General features: G+C 39.4%; 2 protein-coding genes across 3 annotated transcripts in view; one reads left to right on the top strand and one right to left on the bottom strand.

Moving 5' to 3' along the window:
- slc36a1 (solute carrier family 36 member 1) overlaps nt 1–16,538 on the bottom strand; it is a 39,495-nt gene extending 22,957 nt beyond the window's left edge. Inside the window, exons 1-9 of one of the 2 annotated variants that reach the window (XM_080035945.1) lie at nt 16,401–16,521; nt 14,344–14,413; nt 12,909–13,044; nt 10,644–10,758; nt 7,596–7,686; nt 7,041–7,129; nt 4,283–4,372; nt 3,378–3,462; nt 1,481–1,708 (exon numbers count right to left, since the gene is read on the bottom strand). In XM_080035945.1, the coding sequence (XP_079892071.1) occupies nt 1,481–1,708; nt 3,378–3,462; nt 4,283–4,372; nt 7,041–7,129; nt 7,596–7,686; nt 10,644–10,758; nt 12,909–12,942 (732 nt within the window). In that variant the 5' untranslated portion in view covers nt 12,943–13,044; nt 14,344–14,413; nt 16,401–16,521. Of the gene's footprint in view, nt 1–1,480; nt 1,709–3,377; nt 3,463–4,282; nt 4,373–7,040; nt 7,130–7,595; nt 7,687–10,643; nt 10,759–12,908; nt 13,045–14,343; nt 14,414–16,400 lie in introns of both variants that reach the window. The other variant, XM_080035944.1, reaches the window with a different exon arrangement.
- Nucleotides 16,539–17,343: 805 nt separating this feature from the next.
- On the top strand, nt 17,344–20,489 carry atox1 (antioxidant 1 copper chaperone). Its single transcript, XM_080036141.1, has 4 exons — nt 17,344–17,485; nt 17,977–18,052; nt 19,202–19,350; nt 19,688–20,489. Exons 1-3 carry the CDS (start codon nt 17,480–17,482, stop codon nt 19,324–19,326), a joined length of 207 nt encoding a protein of 68 aa, XP_079892267.1. The 5' UTR covers nt 17,344–17,479; the 3' UTR covers nt 19,327–19,350; nt 19,688–20,489.
- The last annotated feature ends 443 nt before the right edge of the window (nt 20,490–20,932 follow it).

The raw sequence follows: 20,932 nt of genomic DNA, 5'->3' as shown, positions 1-20,932 counted from the left end.
AGTTAATCGTACTATGTACTAGTTGAATTATAGAAGGGGCACCAATTCTGAAACGAGCAAAGAAAAAGCAAGCTATTCCAGAATGTTTGGCAATGTTTGGAGACATTAACACTCCAGCTTTGCCAAGTCTGTGGTGATTCATCAGCCCCAGAAAACACTTAATGGGCCACATACTGTATATCTCTTGCTTCTGAATCCTTATACAGTTTCTGATACAGGAAATTGCTTTTTTCAACAACGACAAAAAAGTTTTTTTTCTGACAGAACACGACTGCAATATATCTGTAAAGGGCAGATGTTGCATGATGAAATCTTCCCTAACCGGAAAACAGGTCCTCTGCAGGCTCTGTCACCATCAGTAGTCCTGCTATCCATAAAAGCCCCCAGAACTCAATCAGCAGCGTAGAAAACAGATAACATAAGGACGAGCTGGGGGTTTAAGATGACTGGTTAAAAATATTGAATTTGATTATCACTTCAATTGAAAAAACATATCGCCCTATTAATAGATTATGATCCAACACACAATAAAGCTACCTACCACAATACTTGGGCTGCCCCCAAGACTTGTCCTAGTCGACCAGTAGGACAATTGGTGCTAGGACCAATAAGATGACGCATCACTTACATTTCAAGTTGTCAATTCAATTTCTAATGACTTTCGTTGTGGAAAAGACATGCTTATCTTTATTGTCCAGGTGCTGAGTCGATAAAACTGGTGATTGCCTTATAAAACTTGTATCTATAATGGCATGTTAATAAGCAAGCAGATACGTCATATACTTTCAGCTGCCTATGTTTTGTGTGATTTTTCTTAATCACACATGGGAACAGAAACATGTTGACAGACCAGATATACAGAAGAGTGTTTGAGGATTCTGTAAGGATGTGCTTGTTTTGCAAAATATGCTAAGCTCCATGAATAAAGGAGGCATACACCAGAGCTGTAATATACTAATCATGTACACTGAGATTTTGGAGTCCTCAGACAACTACAGTGTATGTAGAGAGTATGTAGATGTGTTACTTGGTTTCCTGCCAAATAGGGGTTTGTCTTATCTATCTTCTGTTAAATCTCTGATATATTGTGTGCATGAAAGCATAGTACCTTTAACCTTCTCTGATTTAAAAGGTGCACTATACAGTTTCAGAGGAGGGGGATTTGTCTACATTCACAGAGCCTGCAGTTAGTTTAGAAAAATATTTTCTCTACATGTAATTCTTAGTATTGAATAATTATATCATCATAAATCCAAACTAAATTATTTTGAGGAACCTGGAACCAAACATAAAACTAGAATATGTTTGTACACCAACATTTGGGCCCTGCTGCTGTCAAAAACAACAGTGAAGGGAGGATAACATATTCCTGAGGAAAGTTTTTTTTTAGACAAGTTCACTTATCTGACACACACAAAGTTACATAGAGCATCTTTAATGAGGGTTAAGCAAAAATACTGTATATAAATCTTGTGTTTACCGTAATGGAGTAGATGTAGATGAGGACCAGGCTGATGGTCATGACTATGTTGGCCACCAGAGACAGGGGAACCAGGTACTTGAGGTTTGGGGTGAACACCAGCAGGATGAAGAAAGGCAGGAAGCAGAGCATGTAGAGGCGGGAGTCGAAGCTGGGCACCAGGACCTGTGTCTGGTTGGTGTGGTTCATTTGGCAGCTGAAGGTTGTGGCGTTGGCTGCTTCCACCACCTGGTAAAGGCAAGGGCAGCACAGAGGAAAACCAGTCAGGTGACACATGAGAGAAGGGAGGAAAATGATTTTTGTGAATCAAAGGTCGAGTCAGCGTTTCTGGAGAATGCTCGTTGTCAAAAACAAGATCCACTACCTGTCCATACTGTGTGCGAGTTGAATAAAAATCCAAGTCAGTCAAATGTATTTTTATAGCACATTTAACATCAGTTGACCAAAGTGCTGTACAAAATTCAATACAAAACAACATATAAGATACATGAGAAAAATAAAGGAGGAGTGTCAAAGTCTCAACTTTTGTTAAAGGCCAATGCAAAAAAGTTAGTCTTCAGCAACGTTTTAAACTGGTCAACTTTATAGGGATCCTGGTTCCATTGATTCATTCACCCACAGCCTAGGCTCTGTAAACTGGTATGTGAAAAAGGTTGAGAACACAAGGGGGCCCAATTTTTTTCCATCGCAACCCACAGTACGGGCAGGTCGCGGATCGTGAGGAAATATTCGCTGATTTTGACAAAAAGCGTTCGCCAGAATCGCTGAATCCACATGTAAAGCCTTTGAAATCTCAAGGAGGATGGACATGATAAACAGATTATCAAAATGCTCACCGATTAATTTTATTTTGAATTACTGATCCATCATTCAACTAGGCTTACCAGGGAACACAAATTAGTTCACACTATTAAAGACACGTTTGGAAGAAGAACAAGACAGTGATTTGATTGAAATAACCACAAACTCCCAAACAAGTCTTATTCTTTCAGTGAGGTTTACTGTGTATACTTTCTGGCTGGTGCAGTTGATGAAAGGAGACCACCATGGTAGACAGACAACACCATCTAGTGGTAAGAAACTCTACCTAGGAGACGAGGCTAAACATGAACCAACTTCAACATACTACATAATTATAAAGTGTGTGAAGACAGTGTTTCATTTGATCACAGTCTAGTCTACTGTTCTTTATCTAATATTCTAATATTTTGAGATACTGGATTGTTGTTAGCCATAATCAACTAAATCAAAACAAAAAAGGCCATGATGTTTGGCTTCATTCAAATGTATTCGGTTAAAGTTGGTGCATCCACAGCATAATACTCTCTCACTGCTGTCATGGAATTCCCTGTCCCTCCCTCCCCTGCTAAAGTGTCGTAACTTGTTTGTGTCTACTATGGTATGTGTAAACTTTGAGCGCACTCTGAAGTCTTCTCACTCGTGTACATACAAGGGCAATCCCGTCACATGACTATGGGAACTGCTATGAACTAAAATCGCCTTCATGTGACCATCCTCACTGAGGTCATAAATCCATATTAAGAACAAACATAAACTTGTTCACAGACTTTAGATGTGCTACACCTGAACTTTCATTGTGCACATTCATTGATTAAATCAGAGTTCTTCAGGTCAGGTCAGATGGTATCAGAAGACACAGTAACCTGTAGGTTATGTTGACAGAGCAAACAATCTCACACACAGTGGTTTGACAAGCAGCAGACCTCTATTAGAGACAGACATGTAAATCAGACAAACGTTGCTGTGTTGGGGTTAACCTTCGCTGTTTGAATGAAAGTTTCCATTTCATGTTAAGAAAAACTGCTAATGTTGATGTCTTAAGTGACAGGTGTGGTGTGAGTGCGTGCGTGCGTGCGTGTGTGTGCGTGTTAATAACCTGCTTGATATTGTCACTGAGGAAGACAAAGTAGACGCAGCAGAAGCCCAGCTGGGTGATGATTAGAAACACATTTACCGTCCGTCTGAGGGAGACATAAACAGAAAGAGAGAAGACAATAATTTTACTGTAAATATTCAGCCTGACCTAATCACTATGCACTTATACTTACAGTAGATGAACATGTTGGCTCTCTGACACGGTTGCTGATCTTTTTAGACCAACCTCCCAATATTTATCAATAGCATGCCCATGTTTTCAGTGTCTGTATATATCTGAATCATATGGTATTCCCTGAAAAAATAACTGTAATTTAGAACTAACCATAGAAATATTAATCTTTATAGTTGAAATGTCTCATTCTTGCATGTTTAGCCTACCTGCTGTGTGCTGACTAAAAAACTCTCTCTAATACAACAGCAATTGAATGAAGTAACATAAATCGGACTCAATTAAACTAAATTGTTACATCCTACGTTTAGTACAGTAACCTTTCCAGAAAACATCATAGCAATCATAAGGAAATTCTTCAGAAGTATTGAAAAGTACATTACTGACTTCGTTATAGAATCAATAATTTAATTTTGCTATCATATATCCATCACTTTTTCATAGTGCGAGAGCCTCTAAAACCATATTTATGTCAGGTTTCCGGGAAAGACAGACAAGAATCTGAAGTGACATGAGTAGAAAGTAAACCAGGAAAACAGACATGAAAACAAACTAAATACTGGCTGAAGTTGTGACAATTTAGACCCTAATGCGACATTAAAACTATTCACTAAAAAAACAGTTTTGCCTAAACAAATCAAACCTTGGTTATAACTGTATCAGAGTGACATGAACAAAATACAAGAAATCATTTTTGCCAACTGTAAACTCAATAGTTAAAGCTTTTGTCTTACTTTCCCAGTTGTGAATGTCTCCTTAACCATGACACGTTCTCCATGCCGTACTGCACCGCCTCGCCGTAGGTCATAGATGGTCTGTTCAGCCTGGATGGGGAAACAAAGAGCTTAATATCGGCATAGTATTCTTCATCTGTTTTAGTAAGACACTGCTACTTCACACCTCCCTAACTCTGCATTACTATTTAGATATAGCATTGTGTATGTTTTCAATATCTTTTCAAACAGGGGTTGCCTGAATATAGTTTTAGCCTTTTCCGGCTCTATCCAGCTCGACAGTCAGTTACATATATTCACATACATTGGAGAGGAAATAGTAAAACAGCCCGAAAAGAGTGGAGGTGGAAATGTAGGGATGCGTTCCAATACCCATACTTTCTGCTATTTAGTATGGTAGACAAATGATTTAGGATGTCCCAATACTTGTGGTCGGATTTAGCATGCTTAAAAATACCCGGATGTCTACTGCATCTGGCCTAAGATTTTTAGTGTTGACATCAGCATGCTATTTGGGCGATTCTGACCCAAAATCACATGTGCAGCGGAAGTCACATCGGAGCCTCTGTATGAAAACAACCAGGGATGCGACGGATATATTGGCAAGAGGCAAGATTAAGGCGCAATCACATGAAATAAGTAAGGAAAAGTATGTCCCAATTGTATGCATACTGCATGCCAACTAGATTATTGTTTATGGTCAGATGTAGTATGTAGAAGAGAAAAAAGAAAGTATGACATTTGGAACGCAGGGTAAATTGTATCTGTCCATATGTGGATGGACAACTACATATCTGCGGGTATATAGCGCTAGTAAATGCAACCTGTGACTTCTGCATTGTCTATCAGGGGACAAGAGGAAGTGATGACTGGATATGTGATAAAGAAACCACCGAAACAGGAAGAGCAACCTTTTTCACACCAGACTTATTTATTTTAATTGGTACGGTTCAGGGTTGATATGCTTCTTATTTTGTTGAATCTATTTCTGAGGCTTGTTGTAGCTTGTCTTCATTCATGCTCTCTATCTGTTTAAATCCTCTTTAGGGTGGCAGGGAGAAGCTGGCATACGTGCCTACACAGGGCAAAGGGCGAAGGGAGACACGTGGACAGGTGGCTGGACTGTCCGTGCCAACTGCAACACACACACACTAATGGAAATCTGTTTACAAGTTGAAGGGCCCATGAGTGTGTTAAATACCTCAGTTGTCACAAGTTAACACTTGTAAAAAAAAACTCAACAGGTAATGAATCATTTCTCGAGTTTACTGCTTTCACCTGTTTAGTTGCATAGTCTGAGGTCTTAAAATTGGGACTGGGAACAACATTTGCTGCAGCATCACAATGCACGGTTAGATTTGTGACCTTAATATGCATTCTGTGATAGTGAATGGTTTGTAGAGCTGAAGAAAAGCCTCAGTGACTGGGGCTGGGCACACTCTTAAACCCTGTCCCATATGCGGTGGATAATTACGTCGTAGCAAAGGGTGGAGAGCCATGCCTAAATAGAGTGTAATCTGTCAGCCAGCAACAACAAACAAGTCGCTTTTGGCACAGTGGACAGCTAAATCAACTGATGACAACGAAAGCAGAGAAAATGCTGTGGTTTAACAGCAGATCAGATAGATTAGTTGGTGAAGACAAGCAACAGAGGAACTGCTGTGAGGGAAATAAGGAAGAGACAGGGGGGGTAGAATTGTTTAAATTGCACTTTTGAAACACCATGGAAAAAAACTTTAACTTGAACCCACTTCATATCAACTTGCGTTTCTCTTACAAGTTTAGTAAACAATCTCCAACCAAGATAAGGCTGTGGGTTCAGGAATGTTATACGTGACAATATATAGAGGTTTTTTTCTATACGGTTTATACAGTAGTAACTATATGTTTAATATGTCTGGTTGCGTAGCAGGCACTATTGTTATGAGCAAAGCTGTAGTACAACGATATGAGATTTCTGTATCAATTTAAGGATTGATCTGTTGGGTAAACCACTGCATCACTCAATCCCTTCCATTTGTCACAATCTTTGTCATTGTTAATGGACTGCACTTATAATAGCACTTTTCTACACAAATGGACAAAGCACTAAAATTGGCCTCTTCTTGACCCATTCACACTCACATAGCAATGGCAGTGGAGCTACCCTGCCAATCAGGAACGAGGTGAACTTCAGTATTGTTGGACACGTGAGCACAATGACACAATTATTCAACAAGGCACCCTGCAAAATCTTAATCTGTTGATCTGTCTTGATCAGTTCAACATACAGTAAAACACAGTGCTATGCAAGAAAGGAATCATTTCCCTAATTATATTTAACAACAAAAGAGTATGCTAAAGAAAATAGTACTCTTTGGTATTTAAGTGTCCCATGGACATTTCATATAAAATGTATCTGTAAGATCATGATACATTTAGTCAGAACCTGTATATTTTCTATATTGGGTTATTCATATTGTGTTAATTGTATGTCTAATTTACAGAAGACATGTATTACAATGTGTTATGTTAGTTATTGTGTATGTGTGAATGTATACTTTAGTATTGCCACCATGTAAACTGTGGAGGAATAGATATTATATAGAGCATTGCATTGAGGTCTTTTAGGATTAGTAAACATGATGAGTCCACACAGACCTTGCTATTGACTTGAACTGACAACTCAGTCAGAAGTCAGTTAACCTGAAGGATATCCACTCACTGCAAGCAAATAGTGGTTTTAAAAGGGGCAACACTTACACGGTGTTTGACTTACTTTGCACTGAGGTGATGGGAACACTTGACCAGCAGCCTCATACAGTGGATTGCTATGACACCCATACACAGCAGGCTGATCGGTCCGAGCTGGACGGAGAGGGGCAGAGAGACAGAGGTAAGAAAGGGACAGTGGGTTCTGTTGTTCCTAATAGAACATTTTGAGAATCATTTATTTATATCTTGTCTCTCTACTTTGACCACAATATTTCACTTTGGTGCAACATGTAAATGTTCTCACACGTCAACCACAGCTCTCTTAATTAATGACTCTGTGAAGCAGGGCTCTGGAACATTAGACATACCAGTGACAAAAATAAAAGAAAGAGGGCATGAGCCACCCCTGATTTTATAAAGCTACATTCAACGTTGATTTCCAAAAAAAACGAAGAGGCTGACAAAAGGCTCACTGTCACTACTGTACATCAAATTGTATTAGTTTGAATTATGTCAGGAATATCTGACAGGAACAGAAAACAGAATCAAATTGTGTGTCCGCACCCAGATCAGTTAAGTGAGCTACTGTATTCAGATAATCAAATATCTGTGTACTTACCACCAGGCCTGCATTTTTGACAGCCAGAGGCAGACCCAGCAGGCCTGTACCGATGTTCCCCTTTAACAGGTGGATAAGAGTCTGACAGAAACTGGAAATGTAAAAACAGGAGAAAAATATTACAGTACCTTATTGTTAGTATCATAAATGATAAAAAAGAGAAAACGTAATAAGTTCATTACTCTGTCTCCCTTGTCAGACCTCCCCCGCCATCCTATGAATCTAATGAATGCGTATTCAACACCTCTCAGACAGGTTACGCCCAGTCTAGTGTCTTTAGGCTGTCTCAGAGCTCCCCCCTCACATGACCGGCCAATCCAAACACACTGCTTTGTTGTGTTTATGTTGAACTAAATGCTTCGTTGTAACAGAATAAAGCCCCTTTTACACAGAGATTGCGGCATATTGACGGAACAACATCACTCCAATATGCCGGCTTTGCTTGCTTCTGTGTTATTTACACAGAACTAAGCAACGCCGGCCTGCTGGCGCATCAGTAGCTCCTTTTACACAGCGCTCCGGAATGAAAGAGGTGCTTGTAAACAGCGTCAGGTGACGTAAACATTTAGCGCTGCGCCGGTCAGCTGCTTTACAACAACAACACTGGCTGGTGAATTGAGAGCAGAAGTGCTGGAGCTTGCAGTAAGATGGCCGTATTTTACTGTCCCCACGATGTGCCAGTTGATCTCGCTACGCGCTGAGTCCAACATCACTGGGACTGTTAACCAAACTGACAAAATCAATCCGCTTCACCTCTTGAGTTGTGTTAGCAAAACAGTAGCTCTGTGGCTAACAGCTGAGCCGGAGCCTTCAGTCAGCTGAAGCAGACAGTCTAGCGGGGCGAGCAGACTATTCCCCCCTTACTAGGTCGTATCCTTGGTCATACCTATTTACTGGCGTACTACTACTACTACCATCAAGCTGAACAAGAGCCTGCTGCTTCAGCTTGTCGGTCTTTATTTCTAGCAAGTGACCCGTTCGCTATACTTTATCCCTTACTTAGCCTAGCCTAGCTTTCCCATTGTACAACTTCTCCTGGGCAGAAATAGACTCATACACTCTGCAAAATGAAGCGCGGGGGTTTGGATTGAGCAACGGACCTCATGATCAGATAGATTATACGCCGTTCCTTTTATTTGGTGATTTTTACGGGACATCAGGCCACCGTGATTAATGTTAAACACACGTCCTTCAACTGCTAACATGGTCGCCTGTTTAGAACGTAGACTATGGAACGTCAAACGCCCCCCTGTTCCGCAACAACAAGCTGGAGCATTTAAACAGAGAGGCGGAACTGATTGTGTCGGGAATCTTACTACCCCCCGAGGTAGTAAAATTCCCGGAACAATCTCTCGCACCTTTCTTCCCTCGTTCCGCAACTGTCGCATTTAAACAGCAGGGCGGAGGGCCGAAAGGCCGGCATATTCCCGGCTTTCACTGGCTGTGTAAAAGGGGCTTAAGAGACTTGACTTCTGTACTGTTCTTTGCCATTCTTGACCCTGGAAGCATACGTGCTGCTGGAGTCATCATGGATGGACCTCCAAGGTCCAAGGAACCAGACCTTAGAGCGGCTATTCTTTGATTAAATACTATGCTTGTTTAATATAGCTTAAGATCTCATTTTTCTCCTCACAAAAATAGAAAAGTTAAATGCGAAAAGACTAGTGGTGGGCCGTTATCGGCGTTAACGTGCTGCGTTAACGCAAAACTCTTATCGGCGATAAAAAAAATATCGCCGTTAATCTCTTATTCCACCTCCTGTTCGGCTCAGGGGAGATGGTTCCCTCCAGGGCCGATGGCTGTTCGCCGTCAGGGTGAACCCCCTTCCGTGTGTTCTCTGGTCGGGTAATAATAGCCGGGGGCCGTTGTTGACACTTGAGGAGCCTTTATTGCAGGAGCGAAGCTTCTCTCACGCACCCGCCGCTCTCTCTCTCCATCACTTGCCCACGACACACACCACCTGGCTGCAGGATCGCTAATGTAACACTCAGCGCCAAACCCCCTTCACAAATCTGTCTATTCAATGTTTACTTATGAATGTATCCATGTACGTAACTCTGACATGTACATAACTTAATTTATTGTTAATAATATGGTCTGTTTATAAATTCGGCATATGATTAAAGCATCTAAACGCCCGTAATCATGTTAAACGTTTACTGTTTTTAAGTTATTAATGCCACTCGCTCCCGCAGATACACAGCAGAGGGAGGTCTTATATTCAGCCATTGCTAAAGGGAGTGCTGTATTATGGAACGGCCGCTGTGGTACGAAATTCCAGTCTCAACAATGTTTCCTACACGAAATTATAACTCTAGCGTCTACAGCCCGTTGTTTTCATGTAGTGTAACTTGTGTAATGTGTTACATTATTCAGCTGTTGCCGTGATGTCGGCTAACGCTGATGCTAATGATAACTAGCTCTCCGTCGCACAATAGACTGTAGGTTGGTGTTGCAGCCAGCTGTTAGGTGAAGCGCTGTCCCACAGGTAAAAGCCATGGACCTATAAAGCCTGTCCAATATTCACTCTAGTCCAGCTTCTTGAAAAGTTTATAAGGACTTTATTATGTAAAAATTATATTTAATGTTTCACTTGAAGCACAAAAGTAATGGCTTTATTTTCTGTTATAGCCTATAGCCTACCCAACAAATTAGTTTTTTCGTTTTTTTTAAGCACAAAAAACAGTGCAATGTTGTGATTTTTAGCCTTATATCTGATTAAATTGTTAGAATATTATTTGTTCGCAATAATTAGACACTCGTTCTGATGACGAAATGAAAGCCACCTGGCTTGAGAAACACGTTCTCAAAGACTTACTTTGAGTCATTATTTAGGGAGCACACACATATTATGAATGAATTCAAATGAGCCATTTTAATCTAGATTAATCTAGATTAATTCCAAAATTAATCTAGATTAATCTAGATTAAAAAAATTAATCTATGCCCACCTCTAGAAAAGACACATCCAAGCAATATTTCTAACCATTGAAACATACCATACTGTCCCTGACTATTTTCTGTTGAGTCAGATTGTATAATACTTACGAGGTTCCCTGCCGTTCTCCAATCCTCTCATAGTTACGCTGGGGTCTGTTAGGTCCAGGAGGAGAGGGACAGAGCGCATCCATTTCAGATGGATTTTGGTCAGGGAACAAAGAACCTGAGGCCAAGCAGAGGGGAGAGGAGGAAAAACAGGAATAGGTTAAACATGGGGTCGATCAACACATGGTGTTAACGTGCAAGGGCTCTGCACATAGTTTTAACACACAGAATTACTCCAGCAAACACTAACAAACAGCATCTCTGTGAGACCAACACCTTTCTGCTTAGGGCCTTCATTAGGGTCATCATATAACCCATTACAAATACCTTTTTTTGAATCAATTCATAATTAGCAAAAAATCGATTTAAAAAATAAAATCATAATTATTATTATGATTTTATTTTTGTTAACACTTTACAATAAGGGTACATTAATTAACTGTTACTTATTGCTTAGTTTATGCTTAATAAGCATAAACTGAGCAAAAACTAAACATTAATATATGTTTAGTTATTGTTTAATATGCATGAACTAAGCATCAACTTACCCTTATGTTTAGTTAAGGCTTAACTGAGCATTAGTTAACTAAGTATAATTAATGCTAAACCAAGCATTGACTAACCATTAATAACTAAGCATTAACAGTTACTTGATGCTCAATCAGCATTACATAACCATTAATAGCATTAAATAAGCATTAACTAACAGTTATTCAATGTGTAAAGCGTTACCTTATTTTTTACTGCTGCCAGTAATGTTGTTGACTTGCTTTAAAATTGCATGCATTAAAAAGACATCAAATGAAAATAGATAAGACTTGGACTTAAATTCGCTTTCATGCCATAATTTGCCATAATGCCTCTGAGCACACATTGGACTGCAGTACTAGATCCTGAAATCCTTTGAACTGAATCGAGAAATTGATTTTGAATCGGGAATCGTTTTGAATCAGACCGTGAACCCAAGACTCTGAATCAAATTGTGGGATTCCATAAGATTCACGTCCCTATCAAGGATGGTGACAGCTTTGACCATACAAAAAAATTAAAATGCATAACAAAAATGAGAATACTGGACTAAAACAGAACAATAAAAGCACTCAAATATGACTTAAACTAATGAACATTTGTGTCAAAAGAATAGGACAGATATTACATAAATCAAGAGCCAACATAAACACAGCGTTTCAGGGCATTCAACTCACTTCATGCTTTCGAGAAACGTCAAAATATCTTCACTTGCCTGCTGTGCTCACTTTGTCTGCTGTGCCCAAGGCTAACCGCACATAAACAAAAAAAGGCAAGAACTCTTTAAGTCACATTCACCACCTTTTTGACAGAGATACCTGTAAACCAGCTGATTGAAATAAAACACATGACAACAGTTATTGGGTTTGGTTGTTAATTATTTTGAAATGAGACATGGTCATCTCATCTGAGACAAGAAGCCCTGCAGCTAGCTACTGTAAACTAGGCTACTGCTACCTGCTAGTTTAATGAGCTGAACAAGGCCTTTGCTTTACCAAACAAACTGCTGGTGTCAGCGGAGTTTGCCATAGTCTCTCGTGACTCATACAAGCAGAGAGGAACTGTTAGGTCATGTTGGAGTGTGGGGGGGGGGAATAAGGAGCAGAGTATCCATTGTTGCATCAGCAGACAGAATGTCTAGTTACAATGTGAAAACTAATACTACAATGAAAATGAGGCAATTCTTTAGAACTCAATGCCCAGTGCTCCAAAACCCATCCGCTGGACTCCTTTTGGCATGAAAACAGCCCTTCCTGACTACTTCACAAACAAATACTGACAATGTATTTTAACCATTGGGATTGGATTTAGTTCATTCAAGCTTGCATAACACTGTACATATACCATTTCCAAAATATTTGAAATAATCTAAAAAGAAATGAAATACAAATCATTAAAGAAATGGCTGGATTGAATTGGTTAAGAATGGCTGCACTATATCGAGAAATACTATTTTAGTTGTTTCACTTCATGGAGGAAATACACCAAACGTACTGTTGAATATTTTGTTTGCTGATGTAACCCTACTGCCAGACAAGACAGCAGTCGTGTCGAAAAAATTAAAGCTGCTTTGAAAATTCAGTATCAAATTGGGACTGCATATAATCCCTCTACATCTCTGTGGTCTGTACTCCCTTAATGTTACATGTACCATACATAGAGTACAATCTTTCCTTTGTTTGCCAAGACGTGAATATGATATACTGACAATGCTCGTCAGTAAACTGGATTGCAATATACCTTCAGTGTGGTCTACATCACTGGAGGCCATCATTTTGGGTCAGGTGCTTTGGTGGAGGGCTGGGAGTCGTCTCTCTCCCAGCCTCGCAGATCCTAATCCTGGGAGGTCAGGGAGTCCAGCATTGACAGCTACCAACTGCAAGAAGAAAAAGAGAGAAAGCCGTTCAATACAGGATCTGGCAGAAGCACTTCACCCATGTTGGGACTGTGAACTTCACAGTGAAAGGAGGTTAGAGTTTGATAGCCCATGTCCTAACAACAAACAACAACAAATGCCCATCACAGTTTCCCAGAGTGCATAGTAACATCCAAAGGTCGTATGTTGTCCAAACAATACAGTGGACCAATACTAACAATAATGTGAAAAGTTCTAAACAGGGAAAATCAGCCTTTCCAATTGTGTCTGTAACTATGTTTCTTTTTTTTTCCAGGTGCAAAAAAAAGTCTTGTTGCTTGTGCATTGATGCACATGCTCACTCAAAGAAAGAGATTTGGGAAAGAAAAAGAATCAGGATTCAAACAAATCGGAAAATCTGTGTTTGCATTGAAATGTTTTGAGTTCCCAGCTTGTTCTGGGAAATTTTGAATATTTCATGATGTCCTCAAATTGTAATTCAATCAATGAATCAAGAAACAATATGCAAAATGTTTCAAAAACAAATGTCCACTAATGGTGTAGAGATCAAGACACTGTCCGCCTAAGGATTGACAGACCGATGTGTTTTTAAGGCCTTTGGTGTTACGTAAGAGCAGCATTGGGTGTGTGAGAATATCTCTGTGACCTGCTGTGTGTGGCTGTCGCTGTCTTTTCTCATTACACAAGGATTAGTACAAAGGCTTTGCTGTCTACCTGCTGATTCATTGCTACGAGGACAAAACGGAAGTTCAGACATTGCAAATATTTCTTTAGAAACTAAAAGGATTTGCATTTCTCTCCAGTCATAACTTCACGTGTAGGACAATTCCTTATGCTCCTTGTCACAGCATTACTGTCAAGTTCATAATGAATTCAGAAAAAAACTCTTTGTAGAATCCCCCTTTATGCATGTCCTGCATTTCCATTACATTAGCACAGTGAAAGATTTTTTCTTTAACATTTACAGTCCCCTCCGCCAATTCCTTTATTTTTGCTGTAGACTGGAAACAATTGGGTTTGACAACAAAAGATGAATATGAGACAATAGATCAACATTGCAGCTTTCATTTCCAAGTCAATCTCCAGACGTAAACCCTATAGAGAGTTACCCCCTAGCAACTGAAAGAGGCTGCGGTGAAAGCCTGGAAAAGCATCACAAAAGAAGAATGCAAAAATTTGGTGCTGTCAATGGGTCACAGGCTTGATGCGGTTAATGCAAGCAAAGGATTTGCGACAAAATATTATGTTTTATTCACTTTAATTTATTTTAATTCTATTTGTTCCAATACTTTTGCTCACCTAAAAATGTGGTGTTCCTTTCCAAACAATGATATTTTCTCAGTTGTGTATCAGATCCAGATGTAAATACCTGGAAATGAAAGCTGAAATGTTGATCTCTTGTCTCATATTCATCTTTTGTTGTCAAACCCAAATGTTTCCAGTCTACAGCAAAAATAAAGGAATTGGCCTCACCGTTCCAATACTATTGGAGGGGACTGTACATTGAAACTGGATAAGTATACTTAAAAGAAAGCTACGCGGCCGATAATGCATCCACAAACAGTGAACAATGATTTGTCCTTACAGTTCCCCTTCGGGACATGTGTAGTTGTTCAGCAGTGGTTCAGGGAGTGTGAAGGCTTTCGCCACAACTGCAATGTAACTGTGAGAGGAGGCAGAAGTGTCTAAAATATGAGCTACTCAGCAACCACCACAATAGACCCTGACACGAGAGGACTCGAATAAGCACCATGGAAATGCAAACCGCATGTTTTGCGATGTCTGGCATCAGCAATTTTAAGTGATGAAAAACAGCAATATGTTTGGCATTTTTCTAATACTTGTCATTTGTTATCAACAATATCAAAATTATACATGTTTATACATGTTATTTGCTGTTTCTCTAGCGTAAACACAGAAACATATTTTTCTTCCAAGAAAAAATAAACTTCAGCCCCATCAGCAAAGGTCGGTTTTGCATTTTAAGATTTTAAATCTTAATCTTCAAACTATTCTTTCTAATATTGCACTGACAAAGTAAAACACTTTTCATTATCAAAAATTACAATCGTAATACTGAATAGCTGCAGATGAATATTTGCCATTCACAGTTGGGGGAAAAAAAGTATTTCTAGTGTATGTCGATCATTTTTGTTTGAATAGCCAAACAGTAGCCTACTAATAACTCGCACATATCACAGCAACCGAGCGGCACAAATTAAACCAGGTTACATAATCATATGTTAAAGACATGAATAAATAAGTGAAGGAAAAGAAGAAATAAATGTGAGGGATGAAGAGGAGGTTTTATATTCAGACAGAGGGACAGAGGCAGGTGGTGATCAGCAGGCAGATGAAAGGTAGGCAGAGGGTCTGACTGCAGTCCCAGCCTAAACTACTGTATTGTTATTCTCCTTCCATATCAATTCCACTAGACTAGAATGATATGTCATGTCACTCAAAATAACATGTTTCAATTATTGCCTGTTTTCTGTTGTAGCAATGTGTTGTACATGTATAGCTATGGTTTAAGATATACAAATGTCTTTTTTTTCCAGAAATGATGATCAATATAATATATATGGGGATTCCCGCTACCGTCCTCCCATGCCCCCCCTGCCAAGAACTCTTGCCCCCCCCCCCCCCCCACCCCCACCCCACCCCACCCCACCCCATGTAAAATTTTCCAGATCCTCCACTGTGTTTACATATGATAAGAAGACACAGAACATTTGGTGTTTGTACTGGGTGCGGTCAAAATATATTATGTGTATCCGTCTTTGTTTTTCCTCAATGTTTTTAATATGATAGGTGCTATCCTTTCATGATCGCAAACATCAAGCGCAAAAACACGGAAGACGGACCGGATAACAAAGATTATTTCATTTTTTTAACTAAACTTTGGCCACTAGAAGAGCGTATCCGTCGTATCAATGGGCACCATGATGGAGCAGAAAACTATGACATTACTACATTGCAACATAATCAATGCTGGGCTGGCCAGAAAGCTACATTATCAAATTAGCTTATAAATACGAAAGAAGTTAAACAGGGACTGTTTGGTTTCATTTTTGGATTCGAGAAAAAGGCACACGCAGAGAGAAGAGACGGATATAGCAAGACAAGATGACACGAGCTAACATTGTAAAAACTAGCGCCACTGGCGACACGTTAGCAAGGTGTCAGCTAAAGACTATTATTTACATGTTACTAGCATGTAAACAAAGCATCTGCGTCGGCTCGACAAGGCAGTTTAGCTGACGTTATGTCATGAACCCAAGCTAGCCAACGTTGGCTATATACTATTGCAATGCCATCTATGTGTCTGTAAACAATCATCAAAAACACCACCCTACCTCAGAGAAACCTCACGTTCTCTCTCTCTCTCGCTCCTCTCCTGGTTTCGGGCTGGCTTTACATAAGGATAACCTCGCCGCAGACCTCTTATTTTCATATCGCAGTCATGTCTGGATGAATGCAGTGCGGGCGACGCTGCACCGATTGAAAGCAAAACAGGAGTCGGCTCGGCTCTCGGCGTCAGCCAGCGGTGTGCGTCACGTGACCCGAACGAAGCCGAGGAGTGTCGTGCTTGTGCTGTTTGACGTGCCGTTGCCATAGTCACGGATTATTACTTTAACAGTGATGTGGGTTTATGCTTTAAAACGCCGTTTTATGTAGCATACACATATACTTGAGCTGCTGTAGCTATTGTCTGGAAGACAGAAACACTTTCGACTAGATAGGTCCCGGAAGTGGACTATATCTGACGAATGGCAATAAAGCAAAATTCACTTTGTCACACAGTTGTTGAAAGACATGCTTCTTTACGGCTTTTCTGCTATCTACAGTCTATGATGAATGCGCGTTTTACGGTTTTAGTAATATATGTATGAGATAAATGATAAAACGCGTAGATATGGCTTTTATTTTGTAAATTAAGATGTTGAGGGTTGGAAGCGCGTGGTGTTTTGCACCGGGGTGACCAGACTGCACTGATGTTCTATAGCCTGTTTTATATGTATACCTACGCATGTTGTCTCTAGTGCAATTTGTTCAAACGACTAAGGTAAATTAAACTTAATGATGCAAATACTTTTTAAATGTGCATTTGGGAAACATCGAGTTGATCTCTCCGTGCGTCAAGTTAGCCAAAATAAAAGCAATTCCACATTTAAAAAATAATTCCCAAAGAAAATGCTTAAATGTTGTGTGTATTGCGTTAACTTAAAATAAAAGACACGCTTTGTAATTTATTTATTTTTTAATCAAAAACCTTTATTTTTTTTTAATACCGGATATCCGGTTTGTCCAGCGAATGAAGCTAGCAGAGAGTGAACATTTCTGGAGGTTTTAGCGATACTTGGAACTTTCAGAAGTCGGTCAGAGGTAAAAGTCCACCGGTCCGGTTTTCAGTTTTCGCCACATCACTTCAAACATGACCGTAAGTTACGACCCGCATTGTAGCTTTACTTTAGCTTTAGAGCGAAGTTAAATTGCTAAGTAGCTCGCAAGCTAGCTGTCAAACTTGCATTAGTTGGTTCAAGAAGCTGTAAGATACAGCACGGTTAAAGGCCAAGTGACAGAACAATCGATGTATCTGTGAATTGAGCAGCACTTGAAGTCCGCAGTAATACTGATAAACAAGTGCAACGTTACATAAGCTTTTACATCACAGTATATAACAATGGTGGTGATGCTGCTATTTGCATAGGACACTGATTCTTACATGGAAACAACACGAAATATGTTCTTATAGAATGTGATCTTCACTTGTTCTTTATCGATATTTGATTTAATTGAACTTCTGATGTGATGAATTTAAAGATAGGCCTACATATGAATAATGGGATCGTTACCTTTACGAAAAATTAAATGCTGTGTGTTTGTGACGTGGTAAGATAACAGTGCATCGTTTAATCTGTCTCTTAACAGAAGCACGAGTTTGAGGTGGCCATGACCTGTGAGGGGTGCTCAGGGGCGGTTACCAGAATCCTCAGCAAGCTGGAAGGTGAGACTGATCAGTCACCTGCATCTTATCTTTCTTCTTTGCTACAAGAAGAGTCAAGATACATATGCTTTCGTAGATGTGTGATCTCTGTCATTCTATCATGCATTCTAGATTTCTATGAAGTGTATCCTAGGATTTCATAGATAGGTGTATATCAATATGCAGGTTGTGGTGTTTTTCGTTTTAATACTGAATGTAGCCCAATCATGCCATCCACTCCTACTGTGATCGGACCCAAATTACAGAACATTTGTCCCTTGCATTAAAACAATAATCTGTTTCACATATTTACTTGAATTAATTATCCTTGAGTTGTTCTCCTTAAGAGTTTACCTGCAATCAGGTGTGAAAAAAGTCACCTTGTGAGTGGTTTAAAGACTTTTAAAAATGATTCCTGCACTGACCACAATACATGCCTATTGACTGATATTATCCTTGAGAACATTTGTGCAAAGCATCAGCTATTAACATTTTCTATAATTTAACAAGCTGAATGCAGCTTTGCTTATGTGGTTTTGCTGAATTGCATACAGATCAACACTTTCTACAGCCCTCCCGTTTGCAAAACCTCTGACACAAGTTTTGTTTCTTGCTAAAATCATCATTGCCTGTTATATTTTGTAATGCACTGGAAGCATAGCAAGGCTCTCCTGTCCCTTTCCCAGAGATTCCAGTTGAAGTGCAGGCAGTGTTTGGAGGCAGCTTGCATCACACCCAACTCATGACTTCTTGGCTCTGAATGTTGTGTCAGCCAGCACGTCACCTGATGCAGTAGTACTGTGATGAATGCTGTTTGGGCTTAGTCATTTATAATGTTGATCACTTTGGGGCCCAATTCTGTTTTTCCAGCTCACAGCAGTCTCATTGTATGTATGGGCTGTGACTATATAAAAATAAACTCACTTTGTTAAACACACAACGCCCTTTTAAAGTACATGATTCCCTTTTCATCCTCCTACAATCCATCATAGGAAATTAGTGAAGAGATTTACTTTGTTAATCTGAAGCCAGAAATAACCGGCGTTAAGAGTTATGCTGTTTTATGGTGAATCCATTGCTTGAGGACTTTGGTCGTGTGGGTCATTGCACCCTGACTTCAGGGTTTCTTGAAATCACATAATGGGCCTCTTTCTTGTTCCGCTATCTCAGATGTGAAATTTGAGATCGACCTGCCGAAGAAACTGGTTTGGATCGAGTCGGACAAAGATGTGGAAGTTCTGACGGAGACACTGAAGAAATGTGGCAAGGAGGTCAAGTACAACGGCACCAAATGAAGGAATCTGAGTCACGCAGAACAGGTGAAACGATGGGGAGAAAGTGTTCACGTCCTGTCTGTTTTCCCCAAAATATTTCTGTTTACGGTTTATCCATAACCCTATTGTCAATGTATAGGCTTTGTTCTGATTGCCAAAAATAGATGGAGAATAGCATCATTATTCATTAGTATTTCTTTAATGAGATAATTTGTCCTTGCCTGAATCGGATGATATAAGAAATCGCAAAAGAAAAAACAGCAAAAGCATATAATTTATAAGTTACACAGCTGGTATTTACAATCAATTGATTTGTATGGATTAACAAATATAATAGCAGTGGGTTTCTTAATTCTTCAATCTGTGAATAATTTTTCTTTAGGAAATCAGTGCTGCTGAAGATGTATGCTGGACTGAAGTTCTTGAAGAGTGATGGATCATAAGTGAACCGCCCCTCCCACAGCTCACACGCACAACGATCCCCTTTGATGCAGATCTCCTCTCATTTTCTTTTTTTTTCTTAAGGACTCCTATAGCTGAAGTAGCAGTTATGTTTTGTTTCACTTTCACACAATTGTATTTGATAAACAATAGATATTGAAAAGGCAGGGCTGTAAAGTGCCACCATACAGTATGTGCTTGAATATGAACTCCATCTGTTTAATTAAAAACATCAAGATCATGCTGGACTAAAGATTTGCTATTCTCATGTGATTGTGTTTGTAACTGTATTTTCTGTTTCTAAGAACTCACATTTATAGCTGCAAAACAAGGCACTAGCGAACGTCCTTTTACGAGAGTGTAGTACATTCCCTTGATTGTAAAACATTATGCAAACTATCGGCTATGTTTGACCGTCCTGTGACACAGTATTATTGCATTTGTCACTCTTACCTTCCTGGATTGTCTGCAATGCTTCGTTTAGTAAATCTGATTCCTGTTTTTTCTTCATCACACTTTACACTAATCAACTAGAGCACCACAAGTCAAATTGATCATGTAGCTTCATATTTACTAATAGTTGTCTTTTGTATGCTCCGAACAATATAAACCCCTTGTTGGAATTCCCTATCATTTGGTTTATTTCGGATAAGTTTACTACCCTCACCTGGGCTTTTTGTAATTGTTTGTCTCAATAATATCTACCTACGCACAAGAGAAATAAAATCTGTTCTGCCTCAGTATGTCAGTTTATTGCTTTTGTATGGCTTTATAAGGGGTAATACTAAGTTGGTCTTTTCTTTGCTGGAATACACCTACATGTCTGTCCTGACAGAAACTGAGATATTTAGTACTTCTAAAATATAGCTCAGTATAGGCTTATATGTGTTATACATGAAATCACAAGAAAAGACACTTTAGCTTTGTCAAGGATCATGTCAGCATAATTTATAAAAGGTAATGTACATATAGATATATATTTGTCTCCCGCATTAATGTGTTTTGTAAGGAGATTTTTAAGCTGATGTTTAATTTCACAAGTCCTTCTCGGGACCTTAGTGGTGACAACAATATTCTTTTAAAGAAACAGCTCTGTGAATTATGTTGAATAAATGACGGCACAGTAATGCATTACATCACTGATCCTCACTAGGAAACAGATTATTTTTAGTGTAGCAAAATGCTC

This window comes from Ammodytes marinus (genome assembly GCF_949987685.1).
Source record: "Ammodytes marinus genome assembly, chromosome: 10".
NCBI classification, from domain to species: Eukaryota; Metazoa; Chordata; class Actinopteri; order Uranoscopiformes; family Ammodytidae; genus Ammodytes; species Ammodytes marinus.
The sequence above is the reverse complement of the archived record's forward strand: the minus strand, read 5'-3'. Positions and strand labels throughout refer to the sequence as shown.